The 10,440-nt window shown below is 51.3% G+C and overlaps 1 protein-coding gene and 1 long non-coding RNA gene across 8 annotated transcripts in view; both read left to right on the top strand.

The window, feature by feature from the left end:
* LOC109146331 lies at window positions 1-2,223 on the top strand. Of its 2 annotated transcripts, none has more exons than XR_002048300.3 (2): window positions 1-364; window positions 1,618-2,223. It is a non-coding gene; the product is annotated as an uncharacterized LOC109146331 (long non-coding RNA). The 2 variants fall into 2 exon arrangements; XR_002048299.3 differs by having other exon boundaries at window positions 1-594.
* A 432-nt stretch (window positions 2,224-2,655) lies between these two features.
* Window positions 2,656-10,440, top strand: part of CRTC1 (CREB regulated transcription coactivator 1) — a 43,825-nt gene continuing 36,040 nt past the window's right edge. For 4 of the 6 annotated variants that reach the window (XM_039566419.1, XM_039566417.1, XM_039566416.1 and 1 more), the window contains exon 1: window positions 2,656-2,842. In XM_039566419.1, coding sequence (XP_039422353.1) covers window positions 2,666-2,842 — 177 coding nt within the window. In that variant the 5' untranslated portion in view covers window positions 2,656-2,665. The remainder of the gene's footprint in view (window positions 2,843-10,440) is intronic. The other 2 variants (XM_039566418.1, XM_039566415.1) reach the window with 1 other exon arrangement.

Genomic DNA, 10,440 nt, shown 5'->3' with positions numbered 1-10,440 from the left:
GGCGTTGTGCGAGTCCCTCAGCCTCACACTTTCCTGGGAAAGCTCTGAGGGAGAGCGTGGAAGGAGCTGGATTTTGTCTGCCAGAGCGATTGCGACGGATAAAACCCAGCGAAAAGCAAACAGCAGCTCCTCCCTGCAGCGCATCTGCTCCGCGAGGCCGCAGGTTGCTCGGGGAGGAGGTTTTTTGGCAGCTGTGGCCACAGCAGCCCCGGCCCCCGGTGGTTCTTTGTTTGCTCCGGAGTCTCAGTTACCAGAATCTCTTCCCAAACACGTCTGGAGGAGCCGGAGCCGCCGCCTCGGGGGAGCCCAGCGGGGCTTTCTGCTGGGATGGAGCCGCTCTCCAGTGGCCCCAGATGTGCTCGAGGTGAGGCAGGAGACAGAAACAACGCTCGGGGCAGGAGCTCATCGCTCTGCCCAAGGAAGGGCACAATTCCCTGCGGGAGAGGAGGAAGCCGGGCACACACCGAAGCCTCTCCCTGCCCGCAGCCGGACTTGCATCGTCTGCCAGACCCACCCCAAAACCTGGAGTTCTGAGTGCCTGAGACATCCCAGCACGAATGTGGTGTTTGGGAGAAGTTTGTGCTGCAAAGCCGGGTAAAACGGGGGGATTTCGGGAACAGGGGTCCAGGTTCACACTGGAATTCGATCTGATAAAGCTGCACCGGGAAACAATAAGAATTAAGGGAGTTTTTTTAAGGGAGGAAGCTGCAGCCCCCTCCCCTTGCCTCCCTGGCCATCTGCATTCCTTCCCTGCGAACCAGGAGTGGAGATTTCACTGTCTCCCATCTCAGGAGATCCAAAAGGGGAGAATTTATCAAGTTCCATCTCAGGCACTTCATCTCGTGGTGCTGTAGGAGAGGCAGAGTGGCAGCTGGGGCTGGAGATGTTTGATATCACCACCTTCGGGATGAAATCCAGGACAACTCCACCAATTATTTATCATTGTCTCGCTCCTCGAGCAAAAACAATGTGGATAATCAGTATCTCCCTGTTAAATCTTTATGATTTATGTGCTTTTAGCATGGCAGGCCAATTTTGCAGGTCATGTGCTGTTCGTGTACACAGCCAAAGGGGATTTTAGGGAAAATGGTGTTTATTCCTGGTGGAAAAGGCAAGAAGGGGTTGGAGAAACATCTGCCAGGACTGAGGGAGGAAGGGCTGATCCTGCCAGGGCCTGGATGAGCCTTGCTGAGATGGTATCTCAGCCCATGCTGTAAACTTTAAGTGCAAGCTGGCAGCCAGCATTTAGGGTAGGACGTGACTTTGTGGCTAAGCCTGAGCCTGGAATGAGGGTTTATCCGTCCATCAGTGGGATAATTGTGACGGGGGGGGGACGTGCTGAGAAATGAGGGATGAAGTGACTGGACTGGGGCCTGCTCGGTGGGGTGACACTGGGCACCCCACTGGTGACAGTTTAGGCAGAGTTTATTCTGCACAGGCTGCAGGACAGGGGTTCCCCACACATCAAGCCCGAGGAGTTTCAAACCCTCACACTACAAGTAACTCTTAGCAAACAAAGAAATCGAAGCTCCTTGGCTACAGGTTACCTGATTCTTTATCAATTAATGTTCTCCCTCCCCCTGGTTCATCGATTCTCTCTCTTCTCATGTTAATTAGTCCTCAGGCTCAACCTTTCTCTTCACCTGGGTGGGTTTCTCGAGTCGTGATGCCCCTCTGCCAGAGGCTGTGAATTGGCACCAAGCCCGCCTGACCAAGGGCACAGGGACCCGTGTGGCACAGCAGGGGACAAGGGACAACCCGGTGACAACAGCAGGAGCTGACAACTCGGCAGGAAGACCCCCGAGGATGCGATAAAATCCCAGGAGGTCCTGTTGTGCTTTGAAGATCCTGTTTCACTGAAAAGGCAGGACTCTGTTTCCCAAGCCCGTTCTCATTATCTGGGAGAATTGTTAATTATTCCTGGCCCTTGATGGAGCAGCATCCACGGTCCTGTGACCCTCCCCTGGTTCACATCCCAGTGCGATTCCAAGCTCTGCTGTGTCCATCCCTCAGGACAGACGGCCACCTACGAGCCCAAAGCCCGAGTTTCCTGCTGAAGGTATTAAAAAGAAATAAATCGAGGCGTGCAGGAGAAGTCAGGGTGGTTTCTCTGCAATTACAGGTGATTCTTGCATGAAATCCTGATCGACAAAGTCGGGACCTCCTGAATTTCTGTCATTTCAGTGAAGAGGGAGCATCAATAAAGTCGATTTTTCAGCAGGAGACTGAGCAGCCACCACGGAGGGAACGGGACAGGGATGGAGACAGAGATGGGAACAGGGACCGGGACCGGGACCGGACCGGTGGCAGAGACAGGGATGGGGGACAAGAACGGGGAGCGGGGCAGAGGCAGGTTTGGGGACAGGGACCGGGGCAGAGGCCGGTTTGGGGACAGGGAGCGGGGACAGGGACCGGGGCAGAGGCCGGTTTGGGGACAGGGACGGGGATGGGGACGCGGACAGTGACCGGGCCCGGGCCCCGCGCGCCCCCGCCCCGGGGGAAGCCCCGGGCCCGCGCACGCGCGCGCGCCCCCGCCCTCGCCGTCCCTCCCGCGCGCGCCCGGCCCCGCGCATGCGCAACCTCCGCCCCCTCACCGCCCCCTCCCGCCCCCCCGCCGCCGCCGCGCAGGCGCCTTGAGGCCGCCCCCCCCTCCCTGGGCCGGCGCATGCGCGGCGCCCCCCCTCGGCCGCGGGGAGGGGGATGCGGACGGGGGAAGATGGCGGCCTCGAACAACCCGCGGAAATTCAGCGAGAAGATCGCGCTGCACAACCAGAAGCAGGCGGAGGAGACGGCGGCCTTCGAGGAGGTCATGAAGGACCTGAGCCTGACCCGCGCGCACCGGGTGAGACTCGGCGCCGCCGCCCCCGGCTGAGGCGGGCGGGGGGGGGGGGTGTGAGGGGCGGCGCCCCCCCCGCGGAGCCCCTCGGGCCGGGGGCAGCGGCGGCGCGCGGCGGGCGGGGCGGGCAGCGCCCCCTGGCGGGGCGGGCGGCGCCCGCGGGGGGGGGGGAGGTCCCCCTCAGCCCCCCCCTCACGGCCCCCGTTCACCCCCACCCCCGGTTTCGCGCCACCGGGCCCGGCCCGCGCCGCCCACCGGGGCCCACCGGGCCCGCAGCATCCTCCGGTGACCGACACCTGTCGCGGGGGAGGTCCCGGTCCCCCCCGCCGGAGGGTCGGGGCAGCGGCATCACCGCACGGCCGTAGCGGGCCCGGCGGGGAGGGGGCTGCGCTGGGCTGGGCTGCGGCGGGGGCACCCCCGTGTTCCCTGCGAGGGGGCCGAGGAGGGTCCCGGTTCGTCACACCGGGACCGGCCCCAGGTCGGAGGGGGATCCCGGATGCTTTGCCGGTGTCTGAGGGGAGATCCCAATTGCATCACCCCGGGACAGGCCCAGATCTGAGGGGGGATCCCGGTTCCATCATCTCTGGACAGGCCCCGGCTCTGAAGGGATCTCAGTTCTTTCACTGGGGTCTGACGGGGTCCTGGTTCCATTCCCCCGATCTGAGGGTTCCCCAGCTCCTCATCCCGGGACAGTCGCGGGTCTGAGGGGAATCCCGGTTCCTTCAGCCTCGCCTGGAGGGTTCTCCAGCTCCTCATCCTGGCACAGGCCGGGAGCTGAGGTTGGGTCGCAGCTCTGAGCAGGTGTCGCGGTTCCTTCACTGGAGTCTGCGGTGGGCTCCTGGTTCCTCAGCCCGGGGCAAACCCCGGTTGGGGTCCCTCAGAAGCCCCCGGAGCATCCCCCCTGTGCTCCGAGTGTGGGCACGGAGCACCCACGGGCGGGAGCTGCCGGACTCCCTGTCGCTGGTGTTGTTCCCGTTACACTCCAGTTGTCGTAGGTGCAAATTGCTGCACTTCCAAAGCCTCCCTTGGCTGGTGGTGTCTCTGCAAAGCCCATCAGCAGAAATTCCCGGCATAACGAATGCGCTTTCCGGGCACGAGATGCCTTTTCTGGTCCAGATTCAGGGATGTCAAAGCTGTTCTGTTCTGTTCTTGTCTCACCTGCTTGTGTCAGTGTTTTGTTTTTAACTGTTTCAAGAAAATTTACGAGCCTGTTTGCAGGTGAAGCTTTGCAGGAACAACAGAACACACAGTTGGATTTGCAGTAAAAGGTTTCCTTTTATTCCTCCGTGTCAGGAGAGGGTAAATATTTGTTTTGAATTGGTGCTGCTGGTTGGATGTAAAGGAAAGGCACCTGCCTGGGAAGGTGTGAGGCTGGAGCTCTGCTCATGCTCACCTGGATGTTGGATGTTCCTGCTGGAGTTGGTCGGGACCACAGTGAGGAGAATTTGGAGGTGTTTGTGGTCACTGGAATCATTTTGTTTCTCGCACCTGTGTGGCTCAGTATCCTGGGATTTTGCCTTCAGTGGTCAGTCCTTGCTGCCGCTCCAGAGCTGGGTGTTCCTGAGGGAGTTCTTGGAATCTGCAGTTACAGGTTGTCCTTCAATTAGCTCACACGTTTAGCTCTCACCTTCTGCAAGAGAAGTCAGAATCCAGATTCATTTCTCCTCAATCCCATTTCAGTTTCTCCCAAATCCGAGCGTTCCTAACCTGGGTTTTGCTCTTGGAAACCCATCACACTTTCAAGAACCTGGTTTTGAGGAAAGAACCCAAGATGAATAACTTTTCTGAGCATTCTGGGTACTGAAGTGATGGAAACACTGACCAGAGAGCTGAGTAAAATGTCTCCTTTGTAGACTTTTTCTTTCAAATTCCATGATTTCATCTGGGTTTAAAATGCAGCATAAAAGCAAAAAGGGGTTAAGCACAACTTTGCTGTTTGCTCTCATTTTCATTTGGCAAGCAGCACGTTGCTGTCAGTTTGAAAACGCCTTACTCAGTTGGTGGAAGCAGCCCAAATTTTCTGTTGCCTTTTCATTATTAGTAATTGTCTTTTTGCAATGTTTACCATCTTGTCTGCTTTATTGTTGGTTACTGGTCAGAGCAGAGGCAGAAATTCACTGTTCCTCCTCTGAGCTTCCTTTCTGTCTTGGTCATCTCCCACCTATTTATGCTCTTGGATCCGTGTGGGATTTTTAAGTTCTGATCCATCTTTCTCACCAGAGTGTGATATCAACCCCTCCTTTACTGCCCTCAGAAAATACAAAAAAATTCATTTGAGGAAGAGTAAACTTTGTTTTCCAAAGGGTTTCCCTGTTGTGTGGAGCAGCAGAGTCCTGTTTTTCAGCTGGCACAGTGGATTTTTGGCATTTCAGCTCTGCTGGGAGGCGCAGACCTTGCGCAGAGCGGAGGTGGGTGGTCGATGGAAGCTCTGGAGCTGCTTAATTGTCTTGTGAGTGGGACCTTGGTGTTTATAATCCAGAGCTTTCTGCCAGTCCCATAGTAACAAAGTGGGTGAGAAGAGGAGAGGGGGAGTTGTTTTTTTTCCTCTGTGACATTGACTCCTGTTTTTTGTTTGTGGCTCTGCTCCTTTCTTTTTTTTCTGTGAGGTTTGGAATTTCAGGACTACACTGATTTCTGGGGTTGTTTACCAGGGCTTGTCTCAATTTCTGGTGTAACTCAGCCCAGGGATGCTTTGATGCATCTATTTACTCATCCAAGGCTGTTGCTGCCCTTTCAAATTGTAATTAACCAAAAAATTAACGTGCAGCTAACGCAGATAGTGCTGAGCCCTTCAATATGTGACTCTTGAAATGCAGAAAAATGTAAGATCTTTAAAGACAATTTGTGACCTGCATTTTAAGGGTGGTTCTTGTTCACTTGGAGATTTTCTCAGGTTTCCAGGATTGCTTTTTTTTTTTTTTTTTTTTTTTTTTTTTTAATATTCACCTAAAGTCACTTAATTTTGAGGGCTTTCAGCCAGAACTGTGTTTGAGCTCCCTCTGATGGGCCTTGAAGTCTTACCTTGGAAAATAAAAGACCCCCCCAAACTCCAAAAACCTGCCAGTGGGTGCTGTCTCCCAGCCCCACCTGCTCAACCCCGACACCCAGGGAATTAAACCCAGCTTAATGGTGATGTTTGGAAACATTATGCAAAATTTCATCACCCTTTGCTTGTGTATTTTTAGGTGTTATCCAAAGTTCTCTGTGGCTTTTGTGAGTTCCTGAAAACCATGTGAAGTAAAAACACGGTGTTTGTATTTTAAACCTGGGTTATTTTAATACAAAATCCTGCTGAAGTTTGGTTTTGTCAAGTGGAATATGTCACAATGGCATAGATTTGACAGAAGTAGAATGAAATAGAAATAAAATAAAACCCCGTAGTTTGTGATGGTGTGTGTGTAAGACCCACACACATCCCCCTGCCACAAAATTTGTACTTAAAAATGAGACACTCAGTGGTTTTCTGGTTCCTGTTGGCTGTGGAAGAGATCAGAATGTCTCTGTACATCCCCAGCTCAGCGTTGGATGTAGATAATATGCAAAACAGTATTTAAAAGCCTAGTTAAATCAGGAATGCTAATCTGCTTTTAAAAATGAGAAATGCTAATGATGATGATGATGATACAAAGCTGCAATGGTTCCTGATGTCTTCAGCAGGTTTTTATTAAATGATGTGATACAAAAGAAATTCCTAATGACGTAAGAGTGGTTTTGAATGTCTGAGGGATATTAAAGAAATGCATCAAAATCAGGACTGAGCCCTTCTAGCACAGAGATTGATGCTTCCAGCTGGCAGCTCAGGTTAAAAGTGAGTTTCTCTCCAAACACAAATGTGAATTTTTCAAGCTCTAGAAGGTATTTTTTTTCCATTAACTTTCCCAGATACAAAGTTTGGACCCTGAGTTTGCAATTTCCAGACCAAGAAATGAGTGATTTAGGCTTCATCTGTGATCACTCACTGGTGTCTCTGATGAATCCCAGGATCACCAGGTTTGGAAAAGCCCTCCAAGCCCATCAAGCCCAACCTGTGGCCCATCCCCACCTTGTCCCAGAGCACCGAGTGCCACGTCCAGTCCTTCCTTGGATACCTCCAGGACTGGGGACTCCAAACCTCCCTGGGCAGCCCCTCCAATACCTGACCACCCTTTCCACGGAGAAATTCCTCCTGATGTCCAACCTGGAAAGCTTGGAGCCATTTCCTTGTGTCCTGTGAACTTTGTTGACATCATGAAGCAGGACCCCCAACTAAAGCAGGGAGTTTGAAACCCCCAGAGATGCTCCAGGTGCTGTGACCTCGGGCTGTGGCATCACAGGCTGGGTGAGCAAGCAGTGCCCTTAATTCTTTGAAAGAATGTTTGTAGATCAGCAGAGTGAGAGGCAGAGGTGACCTGCCAGGGCACAAAGAATCTCTGTTCTTGTGCAACCCTTGGCTTTCCTCAGCCTGCCTGAGCTGTCCAAGGTAAACAGGGAGCCGGCTCTGCTGTGCCATCCTGGGAAACTCGCTGCACTCAGTGAGCAGGGGAAGGTTTCTTCTGGCAAACCCAGGCAGGTTTTGTTGGATTTTTTTTGTTTTCGCTTTTTAAGGAGACAGTGACTTTTTTACTGATTGTCCCATCACTCCCACACAGCCCAGCTGCTGCTGGACAAAGTCTTTCTGTGTGCAGTGGCCAAATCCCTTGGTGTTAATGATGTAGCAGAGCTCGGAAGGATCTGGCAGCACATGAGGCTGAATTGTACAACTGCTGCATTTTGGGTGTTTGGTTGTAATTCTCAGGGTGAACATGTGGGACTCAGCTCCGGCTGCTGCGTTTCAGTTTTATTTAGCATCAGCACTGGGTGGTAATTTGCATTTATAGAAGGTGCTCATTTAGGAAGAGGATTTTTTCTCAAGGTGAGGTACAGTCGGTTCTTCCAGCTCTTTGGGGTTGATTTGGGGTTTTCCCCTCAGAACAAGCTGCAGAGATGTTTGTGCAGAGGGGAGCTGGGCCTGTGGTTACACTGAAAAGTGGTAGGTGTGGGTACTGATTCTCTTGGTTTTCTAGTCAGAAATTGAAATTTGTAGTGCTGTCTTTGAGTTCCAGCTGTGACTGCAGAAGTTATAAAGGTTCCAGAGCCCTCGGGGGACAGGAGGGGTTGGTGCTGTGTTAATCTGAGTTCTGTGCAGGCCAGGGGTGAACGAGGATCTCTGCGTGAGTAAAACATCACCCCACAAAACAGAGCCACAGGAATTGTGCCTCAAAGTAGTTTTCAAGAATATTTGGTATTGAAAAATGATTTTTGTAGCAATGTGGCCTGAGGGCAAACTGTCTTCAGGATCTGGGAGATAGAATGGAAAAAAAAAGTTCCTCTCAGCACAAAGGAAAAGGAGGGGGAAACCCCAGGCCTGGAAAGCCCAGAACGTGGTTGTGGTTATGTGAGGACGTGGGCTTGGGAACCATTTTTACCTGTTCTTGGGTTTCGTAATCAGATTAGTTCTTATCTAATTTTTTTATCACGTAAACTGCGTTTTTATTTTTGTAACGATCGCGGAAACAAGGTTGATTTAAATCTGCCATCCATCAACCCCCCTGCTCCTCTCACTAACAGTTTGTTCTCCACTTTATAATCAATTTATCAATGCCATTGATTTTGGTTAGGAAGCACTTCCTGCACTTTAGGAATATCAAAGCCCTGACTCTTTGCTGAGGCAGCAGCGTTGGGCACATTTCAGCGGGAGCTTTCACTCCTGTGTCCAGCACCGTGTTCAGTCCACGTGTGGGTGCAGCAGGGATGGACCAGATTAAGTCAAACCCATGGGTTTGGGGCTTTTTGGGGTGAGTTTTAACTCAGATTTCCTGCTCCATCCAAGTGTGTGAATTTTCTGTAAGAAATTCCTCTCAGTGAGGGCGGGGAGGCCCTGGCAAGGGTTGCTCGGATAAGCTGTGGATTTCCCACCCCTGGTAACATCCAAGGCCAGGGGCTTGGAGCACCCTGGGATGGTGGAAGGTGTCCCTGCCCATGGCACGGGGTGGAAGTTGATGATTTTAAGGTCCTTCCAACCTAAACCAGTCTGGGATTCTGTGATTCTGTGAAATTATCGAGTGTTATCGAGCACTTTCGTTGTAGTGGTAATCAAACACTAATTTGGCAAAAAATAGGCATCCTCTCAAAAATGATCAATAGGGATTTAACCAACATGTCTTAAAAGCTAAATATTTATCTGTGTTCTCCATTATCCATCTGTAATTGCAAAGGAACATTTTCTTGAGCAGTGGAAGGGCAGTTTGGTCAATGGCCCCGACAGCATCGATCACTCCCTAATGCTCTGTTCCACACTGGCATCGATATTTTTGTGCCTAATGCAGAATCTGAAACTCAAGCAGACTTCAGGGCACTTTTCAGCAAATGTAAGGCTGTATCTTAAAAAAAAAAAGTAAAGAAAATAAACTTTTCTGGTTTAAAACCATCACTGGTTGTGATGGCTGGAGTTCTACCCCGGTGTTTTTGTAGCTGTGCTGGAGGAGCTGTTGCTGAGGGGTTCAAGTGAGGGAGTGAAAAGCAGCAAATTCAAAATCAGGTAGATTTTTTGGGAACAGGGTTCATTTTGCGGCAGTGACCAGCTGTGACCTCGCTGCTGCTTCCCTTTTTTTCTTTTGGTCTCAACTCCTCGCATTTTGTTAAGCAAATGTGGTCCCCAAGGCTTTGGTGCCCCATCCCTGGAAGTGTCCAGGGCCAGGTTGGACAGGGTTGGAGCAGCCTGGGATGGTGGAAGTGTCCCTGCCCATGGGGTGGCACTTGGATGATTCTTAATGTCCCTTCCAGCCCAAACCATTCTGGAATTCTGTGAGCTTGAGGTGGCAGCTGGATGTGAGTCTTTATTATCAGCATCTCTGATACTTCCTGGAGTTAATATTTAAAGTGCTGCTTTGATTTGTTTGAAATGATTTGCATTTCGTGCTGTTGGAAGTGATATCCAGGAATGAGGATCCATGAGGATCTCCAGCAGTGCTTGTGGAGCCAAGGGAGCACTGCAAAAGCCCCTCTTCATCAGTTGGAGATGTTCTGGCTTGATCTCCTTGGGACTTTATAAAATACAAAGTTGTAAGCAAGTGTTGATAACAGTCTTGTTTTGCAAATTATTTCTTGGGAGCTGAAAATTCTTCCCCGTGTACCAGAACAATCCTTTGCAATCAAACAACACCACCACACACCCACAAAAAACAGCTCTTAAATAATGGAGGAGGCTGAAGTGCTGCAGCTTGAGGCTGCAGCAGTAATTCCACAGCCCTTCACAAGCCTTGGCTAAAAAGTCTCTGCTTCACAGGCAGATTTTCTCCAAGTGTCTTTTACTTCCTCTGCCTGTTCTATCACTTTTCCTGATGATTGGGAAAATCTCCTCTGTGCTCTCCCTGCTGGGCTGCTCACTGGTGTTTTTACTACGGTTACTTATCACTCCAGAGTAGTAAGATGTGTTAACTGCACACTGCAGCTCTGTTAGATGAATTTTCAATTAATTTTGATACCCAGCTATTACTATTTATGTGAATATTATTTTCCTTGGACGGCCGAGGTCTCGGAGGGGAGGGAATTGGAGTTGATACCCAAAATATATGAATTTCCAGGCA

The sequence above is a fragment of the Corvus cornix genome, chromosome 28 (genome assembly GCF_000738735.6).
Source record: "Corvus cornix cornix isolate S_Up_H32 chromosome 28, ASM73873v5, whole genome shotgun sequence".
Classification (NCBI taxonomy): Eukaryota; Metazoa; Chordata; class Aves; order Passeriformes; family Corvidae; genus Corvus; species Corvus cornix.
This window is presented reverse-complemented; position numbering and strand designations above follow the sequence as displayed.